Source organism: Tenrec ecaudatus, chromosome 6, assembly GCF_050624435.1.
Source record: "Tenrec ecaudatus isolate mTenEca1 chromosome 6, mTenEca1.hap1, whole genome shotgun sequence".
NCBI lineage: Eukaryota > Metazoa > Chordata > Mammalia > Afrosoricida > Tenrecidae > Tenrec > Tenrec ecaudatus.
The window spans coordinates 103,519,528-103,537,596 of NC_134535.1; the positions used below are offsets into that span (position 1 = coordinate 103,519,528).

The following is an 18,069-nucleotide window of genomic DNA, read 5'->3' on the forward strand; positions in this document are numbered from 1 at the left end:
ACCAATATTGGCCTCTATAAGAATTATTCATAATTCTTAATGGTGACAACTCTATAAAATGAGTATCTTTCTCTCTATTTTATAAATAAAGATGAAAGAAGTTCCTGGAGTTCTGCACAAACATGTCGGAAGTGAACACAGCAAACACCATTTTGAACCTAGGTGAGCTTGATTTTCATTGCAATTCTGCACTAGCATTTATCTGATGGCCAAGTCTCTCCTGAAACAATAAATCTCCATTGTTTCCTTAGGCTCTGACAGGGTAAGTGAAGGATTGTAGGACCTCATCCAGGTGGATAGTGTATGAGAATCTAGTCTTTTTAACCTGGTCAAACATATATTACTCCTGCCACAACCACCACCACCACCCCCAAAAAGGTCACAGACAAGAAAGAGTTAAGATTATGGAACTTTGAACATTCGTGGATGCATTTCACAAATGCAGGGTGGGCACCCACGTCTAGTCTCCCACCAGGCTGGAGTAAGAAGACTCGACTTTGCAGATACTGTGGAGCAGCAGAGACCCAGGAAACAGAGAGGAGATCTTGGACTGAAACCTGAAACCTCTGCCCACGGTTACTCATTGGCCAGATTTGATCGACCTCCTACTTCCGTAAAATACGTACAATTTGGACAAAGTCTCAGATACGTTCTCTACTATACATTTAATCTAGTAAAATACCATACATAACCATTGTGGAATATTACTTTGAATTTATAGTTTTACCTAAGGATTTTCTAAGCCTTTATTCACTACAAAAGCTATAAATTAGTACCACAGGTGTGTGTGTGTGTGTGTGTGTGTGTGTGTGTGTGTAAAAACTACAACATAGAATGCTGAAGGCAAGTGCATAAAGTCCTCAGAAACCTGTTGGGGTAGGGGGTGGGAGGCTAACAAGCTAGCTTCTGTTTTAATTACGATCGCTCTCAAAAACCTTACTTGTACGCCGGCCAGGGCACAGCCCCAAGATGTCGGGTATAAAGTCCAACCACCATCTCATCTTCATGCTGGGATGCTGGAGATGAGAAACACTGAGAACACAAAGCATCAAGCCAAGGAGTGTGCACTTCCTGGATTTCAGGTAATTAAGTGGCTTTCACTCCCTTTCATTTTAAAAGCATCACTTCAAAGCAGGCTCCATACCCCATGCATGTATTAAAACCAAGGGCTAGGGCCAGGCTCAGCTATAAAGGTGGTGGGTGCCAATAAAACAAAGCGATGCCGTGTTTTAAAGACACCCTCACCGTGGAGGGCAGGGTGGGGCAGAAAGGGTGAACTGATTACAGGGATCTACATAGAACCTCCTCCCTGGGGGATGGACAAAAGAAAAGTGAGTGAAGGGAGATGTCAGACAGTGTAAGACATGACAAAATAATAATAATTTATAAATGATCAAGGGTTCATGAGGGAGGGGAGAGTGGGGAAGGAAGGGGAAAAAGGAGAAGCTGATGCCAGGGGCTTAAGTGAAGAGCAAATGTCTTGAGAATGATGAGGGCAATGAATGTTCAAATGTGCTTTACACAACTGATGTATGCATGGATTGTGCTAAGACTTGTATGAGCCCCCAATAAAATGATAAAATAAAAATACCCTTCCCACCTCACAAAAACAGGGAAGCAAACACGAGTCTTTGTTAGCAGCTAGATTTTGTGCAGAGTAGAAACTCCCTTCACCCCCAAGTACAACAGGTAGCTGTGTTTCTTCTTTGTTCTTTTCCATGAATCCTTCCAACGCTGTGCTATCTAAGGGCATGAGACCAACCACATCATGCTTTGCAAAGGTGTGAGGAACCAGTTTTGTGTTGCGTTAGAGATTTCCGATCCACTAAAACCAATACTTTAATAGATTACAATATCGTGAACATACTAAATTGCCATAAAAGTTTAGGAACACTCGCAATACGTATCACTATGATCAGTTGAGCTTAAACTGGAATACCACTAAACTATGTCATCTTCATTCAGCTATTGTTAACTTATGCAAGAGATCTCTGACCTTTGACTCTGTCACCCTGCCCACCTCTACAATTTGAAAGCCCCTCCAAACATCTTATTCCTTTATTCTGCTTCAGTTCCCCCATTAGCAGCTATCATTTTTACTGTATTACGCATACATAGTTATGAATTGTGTTTATGGTCTACTCCATGAGAGAAGGGATTTTTGTTTTTGTCTCTGTTTGTTCACTGATACATCACCAGTACCCTAAAGTGCTTGGCATTAAAGCAAACAAACAGAAAAGAGGGCCATTCCGTCAATCTTGGTGTCAACAGGGTAGAACCGTTCCCCAAAAGGCTTTCAATGGCTGATTTGGGGGCAGTAGATTGCCAGGCCTTGCTTGGGAGGTGTCCCTGGGTGGACTTCACACTGTCACTCTTTTGGTTAGCAGCCAAGTGTATTAACCATCTGCCCCAGTCAGGGACTCCAGCCAATAGGGGCAGAACCCCAAGTGTGCCAGATGGGAAAGTGACAGGGCCTTTTCACAGCCTCGGAAACTCCCGCGGCAGGTCTACTCTGTCATACAGGGTTCCCAAGAGTCGGCATCAACTGAGGGCAGTGAGCGAGTGTCGTGGATGCAGGAGTAGAATACATGGTCAGTCTGCAAAGGATAGAAAAGGGTAGGTGGAAGCAAAGAGTCCTGTAGTGCTTTCATTTACATAAGGATACTGAAGACCAATTAATGAGAGATAGTAATACGTTAGGGAAATATGATGCAATCCACTCAAACTCTGATGAAACAGAATGCTAAATAAATACTCAATTAAATCCCAAAGAAGAAAGACAGGAAAAATACCACGGAGCAATGAGAAAAAGAAGACAAACAGCATGATGGTAGACTCACACAGTTATGAAGGCCCTGAGTAGCCTGGGGTGAGCCCTGAGGGGCACGCAGGTATGCGCTCACCCCGCCCACTAGAAGCCCTCCTTACATCCTGCCCCTGAGCAAGGGCAGAGCAAAGAGACTGGCAGTGGGCCTAGGGCAGGTGCAGTGAGAGCGCAGGGTTGTGCCTGCCTTTATTCTATTCCGCCCATGGCCGGGGAGGTGTGGTTGAAGGTATTGGTTGACCTCATTGGCTGAGTTTGGACCACCTGTGCGACGTCTTGGTCCTAAGTGGAGGCTAGGTTTTAGGTTTCACTTGTGCTGGGGGTCTTATCTGTGCACACTCAGTTTGGGTTTTCGCAGGGTGTCTGATTTTGTGTCTGATTTCTTCCCAAACTCCTCTATGGGGGCCTTTGCAGGCATGGGAGAGACAACCCTCCCCCCCATCCGTCCCTAAATCTAGCTACCCAACAGTTCCAGACTCCACGGAAGGGGTGAGCCCTTGCATGTTTTGTCTTTTGTCCTTTATTTATTTCCCTTTGTGTTAGACAGGGTTCTCTAGAGAGATAAAACCAGATTGCTGATAATTACATATATATATATATATATATATACATAACACAAGAAATGAACAGTTAAATTATAAAGCAGTACAAATGGCTCAGTGCAACTCACTCCCGTGAGAGACTTGTGAGACACTGGCAGTCCTTCAAGTCTTGAGGGCCGTCAGGTAGTTCCCTGTAGAGAGAGAGAGAGCTAGGCTATCCCAGCACAGGCAGCAAACACCAAGGCAGGTCACCAACTGTCAGCCAGGTCACCAACTGTCAGTCCTCAGCTCTGGAGATGTAAATTTCAATTGTGTGGTCTTAAAGGGACCTCAACTTACAGCGACACAGTCCACAGGCTAGGCGTCCCACAGGTAGTGCGCCCTTCAAATTGAGGAAAAGACTGGTCTGATGATTAAAGAGCAAGAGACAAGAAAGGCGAGGCTCACTGAGCCACTTATCTCTCCGCCCTTCAATTAATCCCACTTGTGGCTGGCAATAAACTATCTCAACCTTCAATCATTCAATTAGGACTCTCTTGGTTGTGGAGGCTGGTCCCCACAAGGCGAGACTGGTTCCTGGAGAAAGACATCATCATGCTTGATAAAGAAGAGGCTCACAGGGGAACAGAAGAAGGTCCCGCTGAGATGCAGCGACTGCAACACTGGGCTCAATCATAGCAACAATCGTGAGGATGGTGCTGGTGTGGGGCTGGGTGGTGTCTGGGTCTACTGCACATCAGGCTGTGCTATGAGGTGGAACCAGCTCGATGGTACCGAACAACATGTTTCATATAAATGTCAATGTGACTGCAGTTTATTGCCCTGTTAATTTTTTCTGTTTAGGTCATCTGTCATGTACTTCTCCTTTTCAATCAACTTTGGGGGCTGGTAGACAAACTAGGAAAAAACAAAGCCACAAATAGCATAGAAGATGTGAATAATACGATCAACCATCTTGACCTACTTGAATTTATAGAACCCAAATGCAAAACACATTCTTCACAAGGGCCTGCATTATAGTCATGGGCCAAGGTCACAGAGGCAAGACCACTAAGTAACGCACAGTAACTTCAAAGGGGTTTTAAAGCACTGCACTAACACTAAGCATAAATTCTCATTTATTATCATTCGGACTTGCCCATGGCTTGAGGTGTTTTACAGGCTCTCTAATGAAGTCAGCATCTGTTAATTTTCATGGCTAGTTCCAAGTTATTATTTTTTAATTGAAAAATAAATAAATAAAAAGGCAGATAAAAAAAAAACAACCCTGCATGCTTTGGGAAAAAAATGGGGCTTTCACAAGTCTGAACTGACTGGACAGCAATTGAAAGGATATGTTTCTGAGAGGAAGATTCTCCTAGGCTTCCACCCAGGCCTGCGCTATCATCAATTAAAGTCAAATAAATTATGATCTATTAATACAATGGATGGAATATCACTCTCACAAAAAAGAGAGAGTGACTCATACACACATCAAATGGAGCAGAAGAAATTAGACACAAAAGACTTCATCCTACGTGACTCCTTTGAGGAAATTTACGAACAGACAAATCTAGGGTGATAGAAAATACAATCAGTGCCCTGCAGGAAGCGGTGACAAGTGAAAGGAGAACTCGGGCCTTTTTGTTCAATTTCCTGATGGGGTGTTGAGCATACACATTTATACTATACAACAATCAAATTTCTTCAAACTGGACACATCAGACCTACGCATTTCACTGTATGCATATCCTCCATAAAATTAAATTATGGCATATCACTGGTAAGAATTAGAAATGAAACTTTAAAAAACTAAACTAAATAAATAAATATACATACCTAGGGCATGCATGGACCTATAATGACAAAAAGTCATGAATCAAGGATAATGTTTCACTCAAAATGAAGATCTCGAAATATCCTGATCCCTTAGGACTAATCCCTCATCCAGTAACCTGCTATAATTCAGTCTTTGAGGGAGTCAAAATTATTAGACCATAAAAACAACGTCTCTGATCCGGGCGCGAGGCGGCAATCCAAGAAGCACCTAGATCGCTAGCGCAGAGTCCCTGAAACCCAGCCACGATGTTTCAGATTGAGGGCCTCACGCTGAAGCTGGACCCCGAGGAGATGAAACGGAAGATGCACGAGGACGTGGTCTCCTCCATACGGAACTTTCTTATTTACGTGGCCCTGCTGCGAGTCACTCCATTTATCTTAAAGAAATTGGAGAGTATATGAAGACTTGGCATCGCCTGAGAATATGTGATGTGAAGAACTTGGTGCCAGTCTTCCCAGCTGCGAATGAATAGACCCCGAAAGATATACCAGACTCTGATTGAATGGACTTATAAACTCTGCTTGACAAGAACAAGTTTTTTTTCTTTTCTGGTGACTAACTGATTATATAAAATTAATTGGGTAATGTGAAAAGATTTCTTGTGATATCGCACCCTTTTGCCTCTTATACTCCGCCTCCCGTGAATGTTGATGTTATTATTATTACATCTTGTCAAACTTCATTTTCCAGCAAGTATTCATCACCAACGTCTGCAGCATGTCTGTCTTGACCGCCATCTCTGTGGACCTTTTTGTTTGTGTCCAGACCGTAGTTGTGAAGCATCCATGACAGTTAGTTACATTTTGTGGAAGTCAGCACAGAACCACAATGATATCTGACCACAGAGCCGTTAGTCTATTTTTTAAAAATAAATGTGAAAAAAAACAACGTCTCTAATTTCTACAAAATAGCATATTCATCTCTGGATCCTAAATGGCCAACTTAAACATACGTACATTTATTTTTGATTGACCGGTCAAGTCAATAGGGTATTAGAGTACAGGACCACAGCGGGGTGAGTGTAAAGGATTTAGCATGTGTCGTCTCGAATTGGTCAGGACCGGGAAACCAGACTACCTGAGCAACTAAACAGCGGGGCTGGGACTCAAGGTCATAACCCAAACCTGGGAAGCCCCTAGTTTGTTGGGTGATGTCCACAGAGAATCTTTGTTTTTAGGAGTCCTCTGTCGAGTGGTTCTATTCTAACAGCCTAATAAAAATAAGTATAGAAAAATCTGAGAAGGGCAGGCTCTAGGAGATTAAAACAAAGCAAAGAACCAAACCTGCTTCTGGTGAGTCAATACGAATGCAGAACAAGCCCGGCGGACAGAGTAGGACTGTCCTCATTGGGTTTCCATGGCTGCAATCTTTACGGAAGCAGACTGCCTCACCTCTCACCCATGGAGTGGCTGCTGGGTTCAAACCACCGGCCTTTTGGTTGGCACCTGAACACTTTAACCTTTATCTTGGGGAAGACCAAGAAAAACGCAAAAACAAAGCCCCAAACCAATGACCCAAGAAAAGAGTGAGGGTAAGCTCTTTTGGAGTGTTTTCAGCTGGTCAGGACCCACTGCGAGCAGGCTTGAATGGGACATGCAGTGAGGGAGTAAAAGCTCCAGCAGTGGACACTGTGGCCGAAGAACCCCACGTTCCCCACGGTGCTGGCTAACGTGTTTGGGTCACGCTAGCTGTGCAGTCTCTCTGTGAAGGAGGAACACCCAGCGCTTCTCAACTTTCCTGTGGTGGTGACCCCCCAACCATAACATTATTTTCGTTGGTACTTCATAACTGTCATTTTGCTAGTTATGAATTGGGTGACCCCTGTGAAAGGGTCATTCGACACGCCCCCCACCCTTAAAGGGGTCGCAACCCACAGGTTGAGAACCTCAGCTCTACTAGAAAATGAGTAAATGTCTTGGAAACGTGTGTGAGAATGATATTTTTCTGAGCCATCTCAGATTTCCTGCCGTATAAATTGTTTAAGTTAGAAAGTGAACTCCAAATTTGCTTAGAAACAAATAAAATCCACTTGAGGTTATAAGGCACTTAAAAGAGAGGAACTCCCTTCCCAGAAAGAAACAATTCTCACCTACATCCGATTCTACCACTAAGTCAGTGAAATGCTGTATTAGTCTGTAGTCCTTAAGAAAACAAAATATATTTTCACGTGAATGACTCATCTATTTCATACCCACTTCCCCCTCTCAAGTGGCTGTCTGTGGATGGTAACACGCAACACAATGATTTCCATTGTGCTCCCCAGACAATTTTAGAGAAGATAAAATGTCCTAAAAATGGAAAGCCCACGGGGAGTCAGACAGACCATCAGGTCAGCAGCAGCACTGTATCTCAGCTTGTTGGAAATGGTACTTCTTGGGCCCCACAAAGACCTACTAAAACCCAGGAGCAGCACCCAGCCCTCCTCCAGGGAGCTCCAGTATACACTCCGGTCTGTCTTTCCTCTCTGGGACTACACACCCCACCGGATGTGGTAGAAACCTAGCACCCGGTGCACAAGGGCAGCTCTCCTCTTCCCACACCTCCACTTCTTACTTCTGATCCAAAAATAAGCGTTCTAAAGAGCTGTCCAGGTTTTAACTTGGCAGAACATTGCTTCCTTTAAACCCTTGATACTAGCTCTTTCTGTCTGCTCTTTCAGGGTTCTCTGCTATGTAACTATCATCATGTATTTTGTCTCCTCTCTGGTCATCTGAGGGGGCTTAAGAAAAGTGAAATTGAAAGACAATAGAATTTTCCCATGAACTTTTTGAAACTTTGCATTATACTGTTTCAGCTCTAATCTGCTCTGATCAAACAAGAACAAAAAAATCACTGCCATTGAATCAATTCTGACTCGTGGCAACCCTACAGAACAGGATACAAAACTGCCCCTGTGAGGTTCTGAGACTGTCACTCTTTACAGGAGTGGAAAGCCTCATCTTCTTCCTGCAGATCAACTGGTGGTTTCAAACTGCTGGCCTTGCTGTTAGTAGCCCGACTTGTAACCACTATGCCACCATGTCTCCTTTTAATATTGAGGCCCCATAAGCAGAATAGAATTAATAAAGAAGGTCTACACAATGATCCATGTTCCTTTGCTTTCTGAATAAAAAGATGCTTCCATTTGAAAACCTGGTATGTATTATCAGTAAATCTGATGGCAAACTGAAAGAAGGCCACATTTCCTCATATCTGGTATTGTTAGCTACTGGCGTAACTACATCAAAGCGATGAATTGCCACCGTGGCTGCCACCGGGGGCTCACACATTACAAGTGTAAGGATGCTGTACTGGGCAGTGTCACCTCTGCTGCACGCAGGGTGACTATGAGTTGGAATCCTGGGATCTAACATGACTCCAGACAGAAACTAGGGGACTTGTTCAAGGTCACTCAACAAGTGGGATTCTAGTCCAAAAATCCATATTGCTCCTGTGTGTGCCTCTCAGAGGTATTCTGTAATGCCTGACTAGGATGACCAAATGCTCTCATAGCAGTTCCTAACCCAAATGGTACACACTGCCTACAGGACACACAGCCTTGCCTGTCCCTCATGAGACCCTTATATCTGGGCCATCACATAATATACTCCATCCTGCCTGGACTACCCGGACTACCCTGTGTCTTGGAACATATATTAAGATTCAGCTCAGCCATCTCCCCCCTCTTCCCCCCTCCCCCGCCCCCCAAGGCCAAGCTGGCCTATCTCTTTCAAAGGCTCCTGGCCCTCCGCCAGAGCTCCAGTGATAGTAAGTAGGTGTGTCTCCACGACTAAGCTGCGAGCTCCACCTTAAAAGCAGAGACGATGCTTTATTTAGGTCTCAGCATCCCCATAATCTAGTAGGAGGGCATCACACACTTGTGGCTCGGAGCTCAGTCCCAGGAGCCCCTCCCACAGGAACACCTTCATGTCAGAACCGTTCCAGTTCCTATATTCCCTGCTTGCTCTAATGTGTAGAACCAGCTTCCTCCTGGCTGCATCAGCCCAAATCCTATCTCCTGACCTTATCTGTTAAGATAAATCTAGAAAAGTATGCCCATTCATACCACCCTTGCTATCTACAATCTTCCAGAAGGAATTTTCACACGAACCAAGATGTATGTGAACACAATTAATTCCGTGATGTTGGAATCTTGTTATTCTGTAGAATTTGCAAATGCAGTTTGCAGTGTGATAACGGAATATCAAGAGGCCTGGGCAGGTTTCACCTTCTCATTTTTTCTCCCTTCTCTAACCCTCACAACTGCCTTCCCTGCAGTTTCGCACTCGAAGCCTACACAGGCAGCTTTTCTCTTCCCCTGCCCATACCTACCAATCCAGACTAGCTGGCTGCTTGTGCCCCCACCCCACTCAAACCCACTGCTATTGAGGCAATGCCGACGACTCATGCTGACCCAACAGGACAGAGCAGAATGCCCCCCAGTTCCTCCCCCCACCTGCCCACCCCGAGGGTTTGCAAGGCTGTAAATCTTGACAGACGTACATTGCACATCTTTCTCCCAGGAAGCAGTTGGGGATTCAAACAGGTGACATTTAGGTAAGCAGTCAAATGCCACCAGTGATCCTTTATCAGTGCCTAAGCCCTACCCCACCCCACCCCCCAAAAAAACCAAACAAACTCACTGCCATCGAGACAATTCTGGCTCACGATGATCCTATAGGCCCGTAACTCTTTATGGGATAAGAAAGCCTCCTCTTTCTCCTGAGTAGTGGACGGTGGTTTCGACCTCTTGGTTACCAGCCCAATGAGTAAGCACTATGTCACCAGGGCTCCCCCCAAAGGTAAATAATTCTGGGGTGTGTTGGACCCAGACTTTCCCGCAGAGGGATGTGTTGTGTTAGGCCAAGTTAACCCCAACTCAGTCAGTCTTATGGGCCGGAGAAGAACTGCCCCACGGGCTGTTTCCAAGGCTGCATATCTTCATGGAAGCAGGCAACATCTTGCTCCTGTTGGGTTTGAACTGCTGAACTTCTGGTTAGCAGACAAAAGTGCTTCAGTACAGCACCGCTCCGGCTCCTAATGCCCTGCAACTCACTTACTGCCTTTGAGCTGATTGTGAATCATGGCGACCCTATATAGGATTTATGAGATGGGAGCCGACAGCTTCATCTTTCTCCACAGGAGAAAGCCGCCCAGGGCCCAACCCACAAATTAACAGATTGCCTATGCTCCAGAGTGTGTTATAAACCATAGATCACAACCCATATGATCAGAAGGCAGTGGAACAAACTTCACAGACTGTAATCAACATTTATGTTATTTTTAAAGTATTTTAAGGATGCTCAATCCTTTTTTAAAAAAATAATAGTTTGATTGACATATCTTACCCAATCCAATATATCAATTTACATCCTATTCTGAATTCTATTACTCAGTCCCCTTGAGAGGAGTTATACAATTGCAATTTGCATTTATTTTAATAAAATAGAAAACATCCAACTACAAGGAGTCAGGGGTAAGTAGTGTTCTGCAAAACTTTACGAATGAGTCGTACACAGGCATGCGACAAATACTTCCGGAGGGCCTGCCTCGTGCTAGCTACAGGAGACCAGTCAAATAGACAAACAAACAAAGGTAAAACCTGCCTCTAGGTAGCTGATATTTCATTGGCTTCAGTGTGCGTGCGTGTGTCCATGCAGGTAGAGGCATGGATGCATCTGTTCTATACTAAGATAAAAGTAAGGAGGTCCTTTAGTGTGCTCAAAACATTTGAAAACTATTGCTCTAGAGAAATTCCACTTAAAATGTGATTGGATTCAACAACTCAGCTACATCGAGTCCCCGCCCACTCTCTGCCATCCCTTCCTGTGCCTTCACGTATCCCGCCCACTCCCTATGTTTTCCGTTCCACTTCTTCTTTCTCAACTCTCCGGAACAGTGGGCTAATGCTGTCCTTTGGGTCTCAAATGGATGATTATTACGTCAAACCAGTTCCCAAAGGGAGTCAATCCAAAAGCTTTAAGCGGGTGAACCGCTTAAGCTGGTGATGCTGACCAAGAGCGCCATCGAACGCTGATGGCTGCTTGCTCTGCTTTACTCGAGCATCTTCTGAAATAGCCCCACAGAGATGCAGCTCCGACACCTTCTAATAAAACGCCACCCTGTGAAATACATATGAAATCTGTGGCTGAAACAGCCTGCCTCATCTTCCTCCCACAAAGCGCTGATAAAATTGTTGTTTCCCGATCGGCTACCAGAGGTTGCCCTAGAAAATTCATGGGAGAAATCCCATGATCTTGTAGTTCCATTTTTCCCACGGATTTTTGGAAGCCCTGAGTACAGAAAGAAGTGAGGAAACGCTCAGAAAATTGTACAGCAGTTTGACCCTCCCGTTCTGTGATTGCATGACAATGTTGCAGGCTAGTATTCTCCCCCCCCCCCCAAGCTTCTTAATTTGAATTTCACAAAAGAATCCACCCATGATGGGCTGGAATTAAGGGAATACCCAATCCAAGGTCTAGTTCTTGGTCAGAGAGGGGCTGTCCCAGTGGAGATAGTACTCTCAAAAGAAGATGCAAGGAGCCACATTGTGAGCAAGAAACGCCCCTCAACCAGGGAGCAAGGCTAAGTCTGTTTGCTTTTCATACATGTGAAAGGATGCGCATAAATTAAATTAAACAGCAAGCAAACCACTGCTACTGAGCTGATTCGAAAGTGTGGAACGGCTCCTTTGGGTTTCCAAGGCTGCAAATCTTTACAGAAGCAGGAAGCTTCATCTGTCTTCCACTGAGCAGCTGGTGGTTTTGAACTGCTGACCTTGCAGTTATCAGCCCAACTTGTAACCCACTATATTACTGGGGTGCCCTTGACACTAAGGAGATACTGTTAAATTCAGAAGAGGTGAAACAAAAACTATTTTTGCTTCTGTAAAATTAGCATCAACTGCAGGTATATACTTGAACTACTTGCATTTATAACTACAATGCAAAATGCATGTAACGTCTGATCCACTTTATTTTGTTTAATTATAGTAATAAAATCTATACGATTTGTGCTAACATTTCATAGCTTGTTTTTCAGATATGGTTAAAACACAATGTATTCAAACACACACACACAAATACACACACACCACTGGAAGAATTTTCCCAGCATACCAAATTGATTGGGAAGTGTGGTAAAAAAAAAAAAATGTGGGCAAGGGAACTGTTTTGTGGAAGAATATGTTTTTATAGATAATTTTAAAAGCTAATCTGGGTTCTTGAAGGTAATTTATCTTGGTTTCTATTTCAATTGGGTGTGAGTTACACTCAGCCATATATTAAGTGGAATGCCAACATTTCCTTTACTTTTATAGCATACATGCCTCTGGCCATAATCATTAATACAGATGTGTTTTCAGCTGTGGGAAAAAATGAAAACCAGAGGGTGAAATTATACCCTTGGAAGTTCACGACATAGCCTTAACTTTATTACTTAGTATCAAAGTACTGAGATGTAGAAAATTTGTATAATTAATGAGTACTGAACCAAGCAATAATGGTAAGATATTACTTTTCAAGTGAGTTATATTTCAGTTCAGAGGGAATGGCACTAGCTGCTGCAGTGGGGGTCCTTAAGAGACAGGTAAGGACAATAAGCCCCGCTTCACAGTGCTTCAACCAAAAGGTGGGTGGTTTGAACCCACCAATCCCTCCCTGGGCGAAAGATATAGCAGCCTGCTTGTGTAAAGATTACCACCTTGGAAATCTTACTGGGCTCTTGTACTCTGTCCTATGTGGCCATGATGACCAGGAATCCACTGGACAGTAACATGTTACCTGGCCCTTTTCAGAAAAGGTTTGCCAACCCGGCCCCAACCCATCCCATAACCTCCTCAAAGCACCTGGACTCTCACTCGTTGACTCAACATTATTATTACTGAGCACCTACCTAATTTATATCAAAGAAGCTGCTATGGTACAGAGAGATGAGCACTGGCTGCTAGCCTTCAGACTGGTGGTTCAAACCCACCGTCCCATGGAAGAAAGATGAGTTTGTCTGCTCCTGTAAAGATTTACACGTAAACAGCAGTTCTGCACTTTCTATAAGATCACTGCATAGGAATCAATTCTACAGCAGTGGATCTGGTTTGGCTAATATATAGGTACATCAAATACCATTTTAAGTGATGAAAGTGTAGTATATCAAACGAAAGGTAAAGAATAAATTAGTTTTGATAGAACATACATCTTAATGGCAAGAAAATAAGTCACAAACAAATCATTTTAAGCCTATCAGACATCCTATAAACTCATCACCATCAACTCAGTTCGGACAGAGTAGAACTAGCTCCATCAGGCACCTAAGGTTGAAATCTTTGCAAAGGCAAACGGCTTCATCTTTTTCCCACACGGCAGCTGGTGGGCTTAAAGGGCCAATTTTATGGCCAGCAGACAAGTGCTTAACTGAAGCATTATCCACCAAGTCTCTTTCATATAGTGCTGTGTTCCTCCAAACAGAGTGGGACCGCCTCAGGGGGCGTTGGAACAACCCAAACCAAAGCTCACTGTTATTGAGTCGATGTCAACCTCGAGTGACCTGGTTATGAGTTGGGCTGCTGTAACCACAAGTTCAGCAGTTCAAAACCACCAGTGGCTCCGTAGGAGAAAAACGGGGCTTTCTACTCCTATAAAGAGTTACCGTCTCAGAAACTCACAAAGGCAGTTCCACCCTATCCTACAGGGTCACTGTGACTTGGAATCGACTCAATGGTAGCAAGTTTTTTAAGTTTTATGGGGGAACATTAGAGCAAGGAAGAGGAATAGAAATATTAGTTTACTATGTACCTTATAGCATCCCTTATTAACACTATTTTTTAATCCTCATTTAACAGGTGATAAAACTGAGGCACAGAGTGAATGCCCAAGTCACACAGTGAGAACATGGATTGAGAAACAGAGACTCTGGCTCAGGTCCATGCTTTCATTGTGAACACTGGGCTGCCTCTGTGAGGAGTGGCGGGAGTTCTATCTTTCACATTATCATCGGGAAGCCCTGCTGACAGGAACAACCAAGGTCACTGCCATGGAGTCCATGCTGACTCTCATAGCAAATACAGTGCAGAGGAGAACTGCTCCTTTGGATTTCTGAGACTGTAGATCTTTACAGGAGCAGAGTTTCATCTTTCTCCTGAGGAGCGGTTGGTGGTTTCAAACTGCTGACCTTGTTTGTGGCTAGCAGCCCAATGCATAACTCACTGTGCCACCAAGTCTCCTGCCACTGATCAAGTGATGTGCAAAGAAGAAGTCTTGAAAGAAAGAGCAAGTCACGTGAATATTGGGAAAAGCTTCCAGGCAGAAACTACAGTGAGTGCAACATTCTGAGAAGCAGGGGTATTTCTGCATTTGAGGTGAGTTGTGTGGAGGGAAAGCAGTAGGCCTGAGGATTAGCAGAGAATTCGGCCTCTGCGGTTTGAGAATGTGGTGGGAGAGCAAGAGGGGTTGGATCTAATGGTGCTCAGTCATGGTAAGAACTTCACTGGCCAGATGAAAAGCCACTGGAAAGTTCTGAGCAGACGAGCGACATGTTTTAATAAGTATCACTCAGGCTAAGAACACAGTGCAGGGGCAATAAGGGTGGAAGCAAGGAGTCAAGGGCATTAATGAAAGTGAGACATGCCATCAACTCAGATCCAAGTACATATATATCTGGAGGGTAACGCACATTTTAACAGTGGTGTGATGAATTTGGAACAAATACATCTATATGAGTAAGACATCCCTTGACAAGATATCAACATTTCTATCATGGTACACATAATGCAGATGGAAAATGAAGAGGATTTGATAGAGGGCGGTGGCCTAAGCCATAGAGATACGGAGCTGCCATTTATACTGAGGTAGTTACCGCCCACTCCCAAACCCAAGCATCACAAGTATGTTCTTCATCCACCTAAGAAAGGAAGCAAGAAGGGCAACTTCTCAAGTGGAGTCACAAGCCGGCCGTCCTATACACGACCGCCAGATGAAGTACCTGGAACATTCCCCCACAGTCAACATTTTAAAGGTTAGCTGGGAGCTATGATCCTTACTGCTTGCTAGTTCTGTTTTAATGTGGCCTCCTTCTACAGGGATTGGCTAGCAAGTGGTGGCCAAGCCAGTTTTAACCAATCGATCCTTATGTGGGGTAGAACAGCTCAGAGAAAACCGCTTATCTTTAACACCCTCACTGTGGAAGGATAGGCTCCGGTTCCACACAAGAATCCCACAAGGAAAGCCTTTCTTAAAGAGACTCGATATAAGTTACCCAAGGGCCCATACCCAGGAAGAGCCCTACTACTAGAAGGTACTCAGTCTGTGGCTAGGGGAGGAGTGGTGGTGAGAGGTGGCTCTATAAGAAGTCATAGAAGCGTAGTTCTTGGTTGCAGGCAAACATATGCATTTGTCCAAGAGAAATGTTATAGTATTCTAATTCATCCTAATAATACAGATTAGTAGGACCTTTCATATTAATTCAGAAATGGCCTTGAGTCCAGGGTCTCTTTCTTCTGTAGCTGGGGCGGTAAACATGTATGAAAGCAAATCATCTCAACTTTCTCCTGAGGAGCAGCAGGTAGGTTTGAACCACCCACCATGTGGTTAGCAGGCCAACGCTTACCAGAAAGTGCCACCAGGGCAGGGCAATGATAAAAGCGGACATTATTTAACTAGCCTTAGAGTCCTGTTTCGTAGGGAAAGGTAGTTTTATGAGCAGAATACGGATATTCTACACAACAAGGGGAGCCAAAACCTAATTCATTTATGTGAGAGGAGAGGAAAGATTCTTTCCCTTCGCATCTCTTGGCTTCAAAAACCAAGACCAACAAAAGTTGCCGCACCATGCAAGGACTCTTCTCTTGACCCTATGGTGCAGAGTGGAGATGCTCCTGTGGGGTCCTTAGAGGAGAACAAAGCCTCACTTCTCTCCAGCAGGGAGAATGCTGGTTTCAAACTGCTGACATTGTGGCTAGCGGCCCAATGTGCCATCTCACTAAGGCTGCCTTCCTAGACATAGGAGGCCTGCAATATGGGCTGTGTTTAGGTGTCTAGAAGCCTGCGAAGGTAGAGATGAGTCACGGTAACAGGTGACATGCTTGGGAACAGGGGCTAGGGAGAGCAAATAACTATGACAGGAGCCAGTGGGCTGAGGACAGAGACACTTAGCAGATGCCTCCGTCTTCCTGAAATTGGAAAGGGACCAGCGTTTTGAGAAAAGGAAGACATCCTTCAGCTCGAGGAGTCTGTGGGCAGTCACAGACAATCTGCCAGAAGAGTCAGCTGAACGCCGTTGGAATAAACAGCCCAAAGCCTTGGAAAGCTGAGTCCTTCACAAATGCTCAGCTAACCAAGCCCGCGGGAGAAGGAAAGCTAAGAATGGTCTACTCAAAACAAGACATCAAGTACAAACTCGCTGCAAATCTGCCCGGGATCATTTCAATCCACACAGTTCAGCCTGCATTAAGTCATGGACCTGGAGGGGAACAAAATGCATGAAGGCCCCTTAGAAAAGGGGCTCGCCGCCATCCAGTCAATGCCAATTCACAGGTCAGGGTAGAACTGGCCTTATGGGTTTCCAAGACTATGAACTCTTTAGGGGAGTAGAAAGCTCTGTGCTTCTCCCAAGGAGAGGCTGGTGGCTTCGAACTGTGGACCTTGTGAATCGCAGTCCAGTTCCTAATCACTAGGCCACCAGGGCTCCTTGGAAAAGGCGCTGCTCTCACCTTTGGTTTTCATTGAGCCCTAGTGAGAGCGAAGGCAGCATCGACAACAGAAGTCCACCACCAACTCGAATGTGTTCCGTTGTGTTGCAAAGGTCACATAACAGGCAGCTTTTCAGTAAGGGCATGTCCCAAACATCTCATGGAACATAATCAGGCCCAAACCACAATTCTCAGCCAAGTGCATTGTATGCACCAGCAGTGAATCTATATACGCTAATTCAATTAGACAGTGTAGCCAGTGATTTCAACACCATCACACACATTTACGGACAGACGACTTGCTCCCCGTTTCAAATTCTACTCCTACCAAGAGGGAGAGAGGGCCGTGATCTTCACGGAACGTCCATTCGTGTTTAAAATGATGACAGGAGTGTATGTGTGTGGTTGTTTTCCACACCTCCTATACTCCTGCCCAGGCCCCTGGTGCTGCAATGGGTTGCCGGGTGAGGCTGCTAACCACAACAACTGTAGTTTAAAAGCCCCAGATGCTCCAAGGGAGAAAGATGAGGCTTTCTATGCCCACAAAGATCTACTGTCTCGGAAACCCACAGGGGCAGTTCTATCCTGTCCTATAGTACCGGGATGAGTTGGAATCGGTTCAATGGTAGTGAGTTTGCAGTTTGAGTTTTACACTTCTCCCCCCAATAAAATATAGGCATTTCCATAAATCGGAAAACAAAATGAATATTAGCTATGAAGTTGAACAGTCAAAAATGAGTTTAAAAACTAGAAAGAAAACCAGCCCTTCTGAGGCAGCTCTCCGTTCAGAGGGAAAATGATACGAACTATGCAAAATCAAGTAAGTATCTACTCAATGTTTGTCACGGGAGAAGTGTATGCTAGAATTCTGGCAGAAGACACAGAGATCAAAGTAACCTAATGGCTGGTGAACAGGATTATACCAACAATGAAACTGCTTAATAAAGTGTTCAATTTAAATTTTTATAGGATGACTCAGGCCTAGCAGAAATGAGGTCTCCTCCCATTCCTTCTCTTGCCAGGCCTCAAATACGTGGAACCATTTTTGCAAGAGCGAACATGTCATATGAAAGAATGCTGTACATCTCCGACATGTTGGGGACACACGCCCTGCGCCCCACCCTCTCACCAAGTGAAAAGTGCAGCAGCCTGGGGTCTCCAAATGCTTCCTTCCCGTTTTAGATACTAGCAGCTGGAGGTAGTCTAGAGTCTAGAATCTGGACCG

At 44.6% G+C, this 18,069-nt stretch overlaps 2 protein-coding genes across 6 annotated transcripts in view; one reads left to right on the forward strand and one right to left on the reverse strand.

Moving 5' to 3' along the window:
* Positions 1 to 18,069, reverse strand: part of PPFIBP1 (PPFIB scaffold protein 1) — a 204,603-nt gene that overhangs the window by 74,886 nt on the left and 111,648 nt on the right. The gene's annotated exons all lie outside the window — the stretch shown is intronic.
* LOC142451124 (mitochondrial import receptor subunit TOM5 homolog) lies at positions 5,431 to 5,602 on the forward strand. The gene has a single exon (XM_075553045.1). The coding sequence runs from the start codon at positions 5,431 to 5,433 to the stop codon at positions 5,584 to 5,586; it is 156 nt and encodes a 51-aa protein (XP_075409160.1). The 3' UTR covers positions 5,587 to 5,602.

Excerpts from the sequence above, each read along its gene's own strand:
- LOC142451124 (XM_075553045.1), top strand. The coding sequence starts at position 5,431 with ATGTTTCAGATTGAGGGCCTCACGCTGAAGCTGGACCCCGAGGAGATG.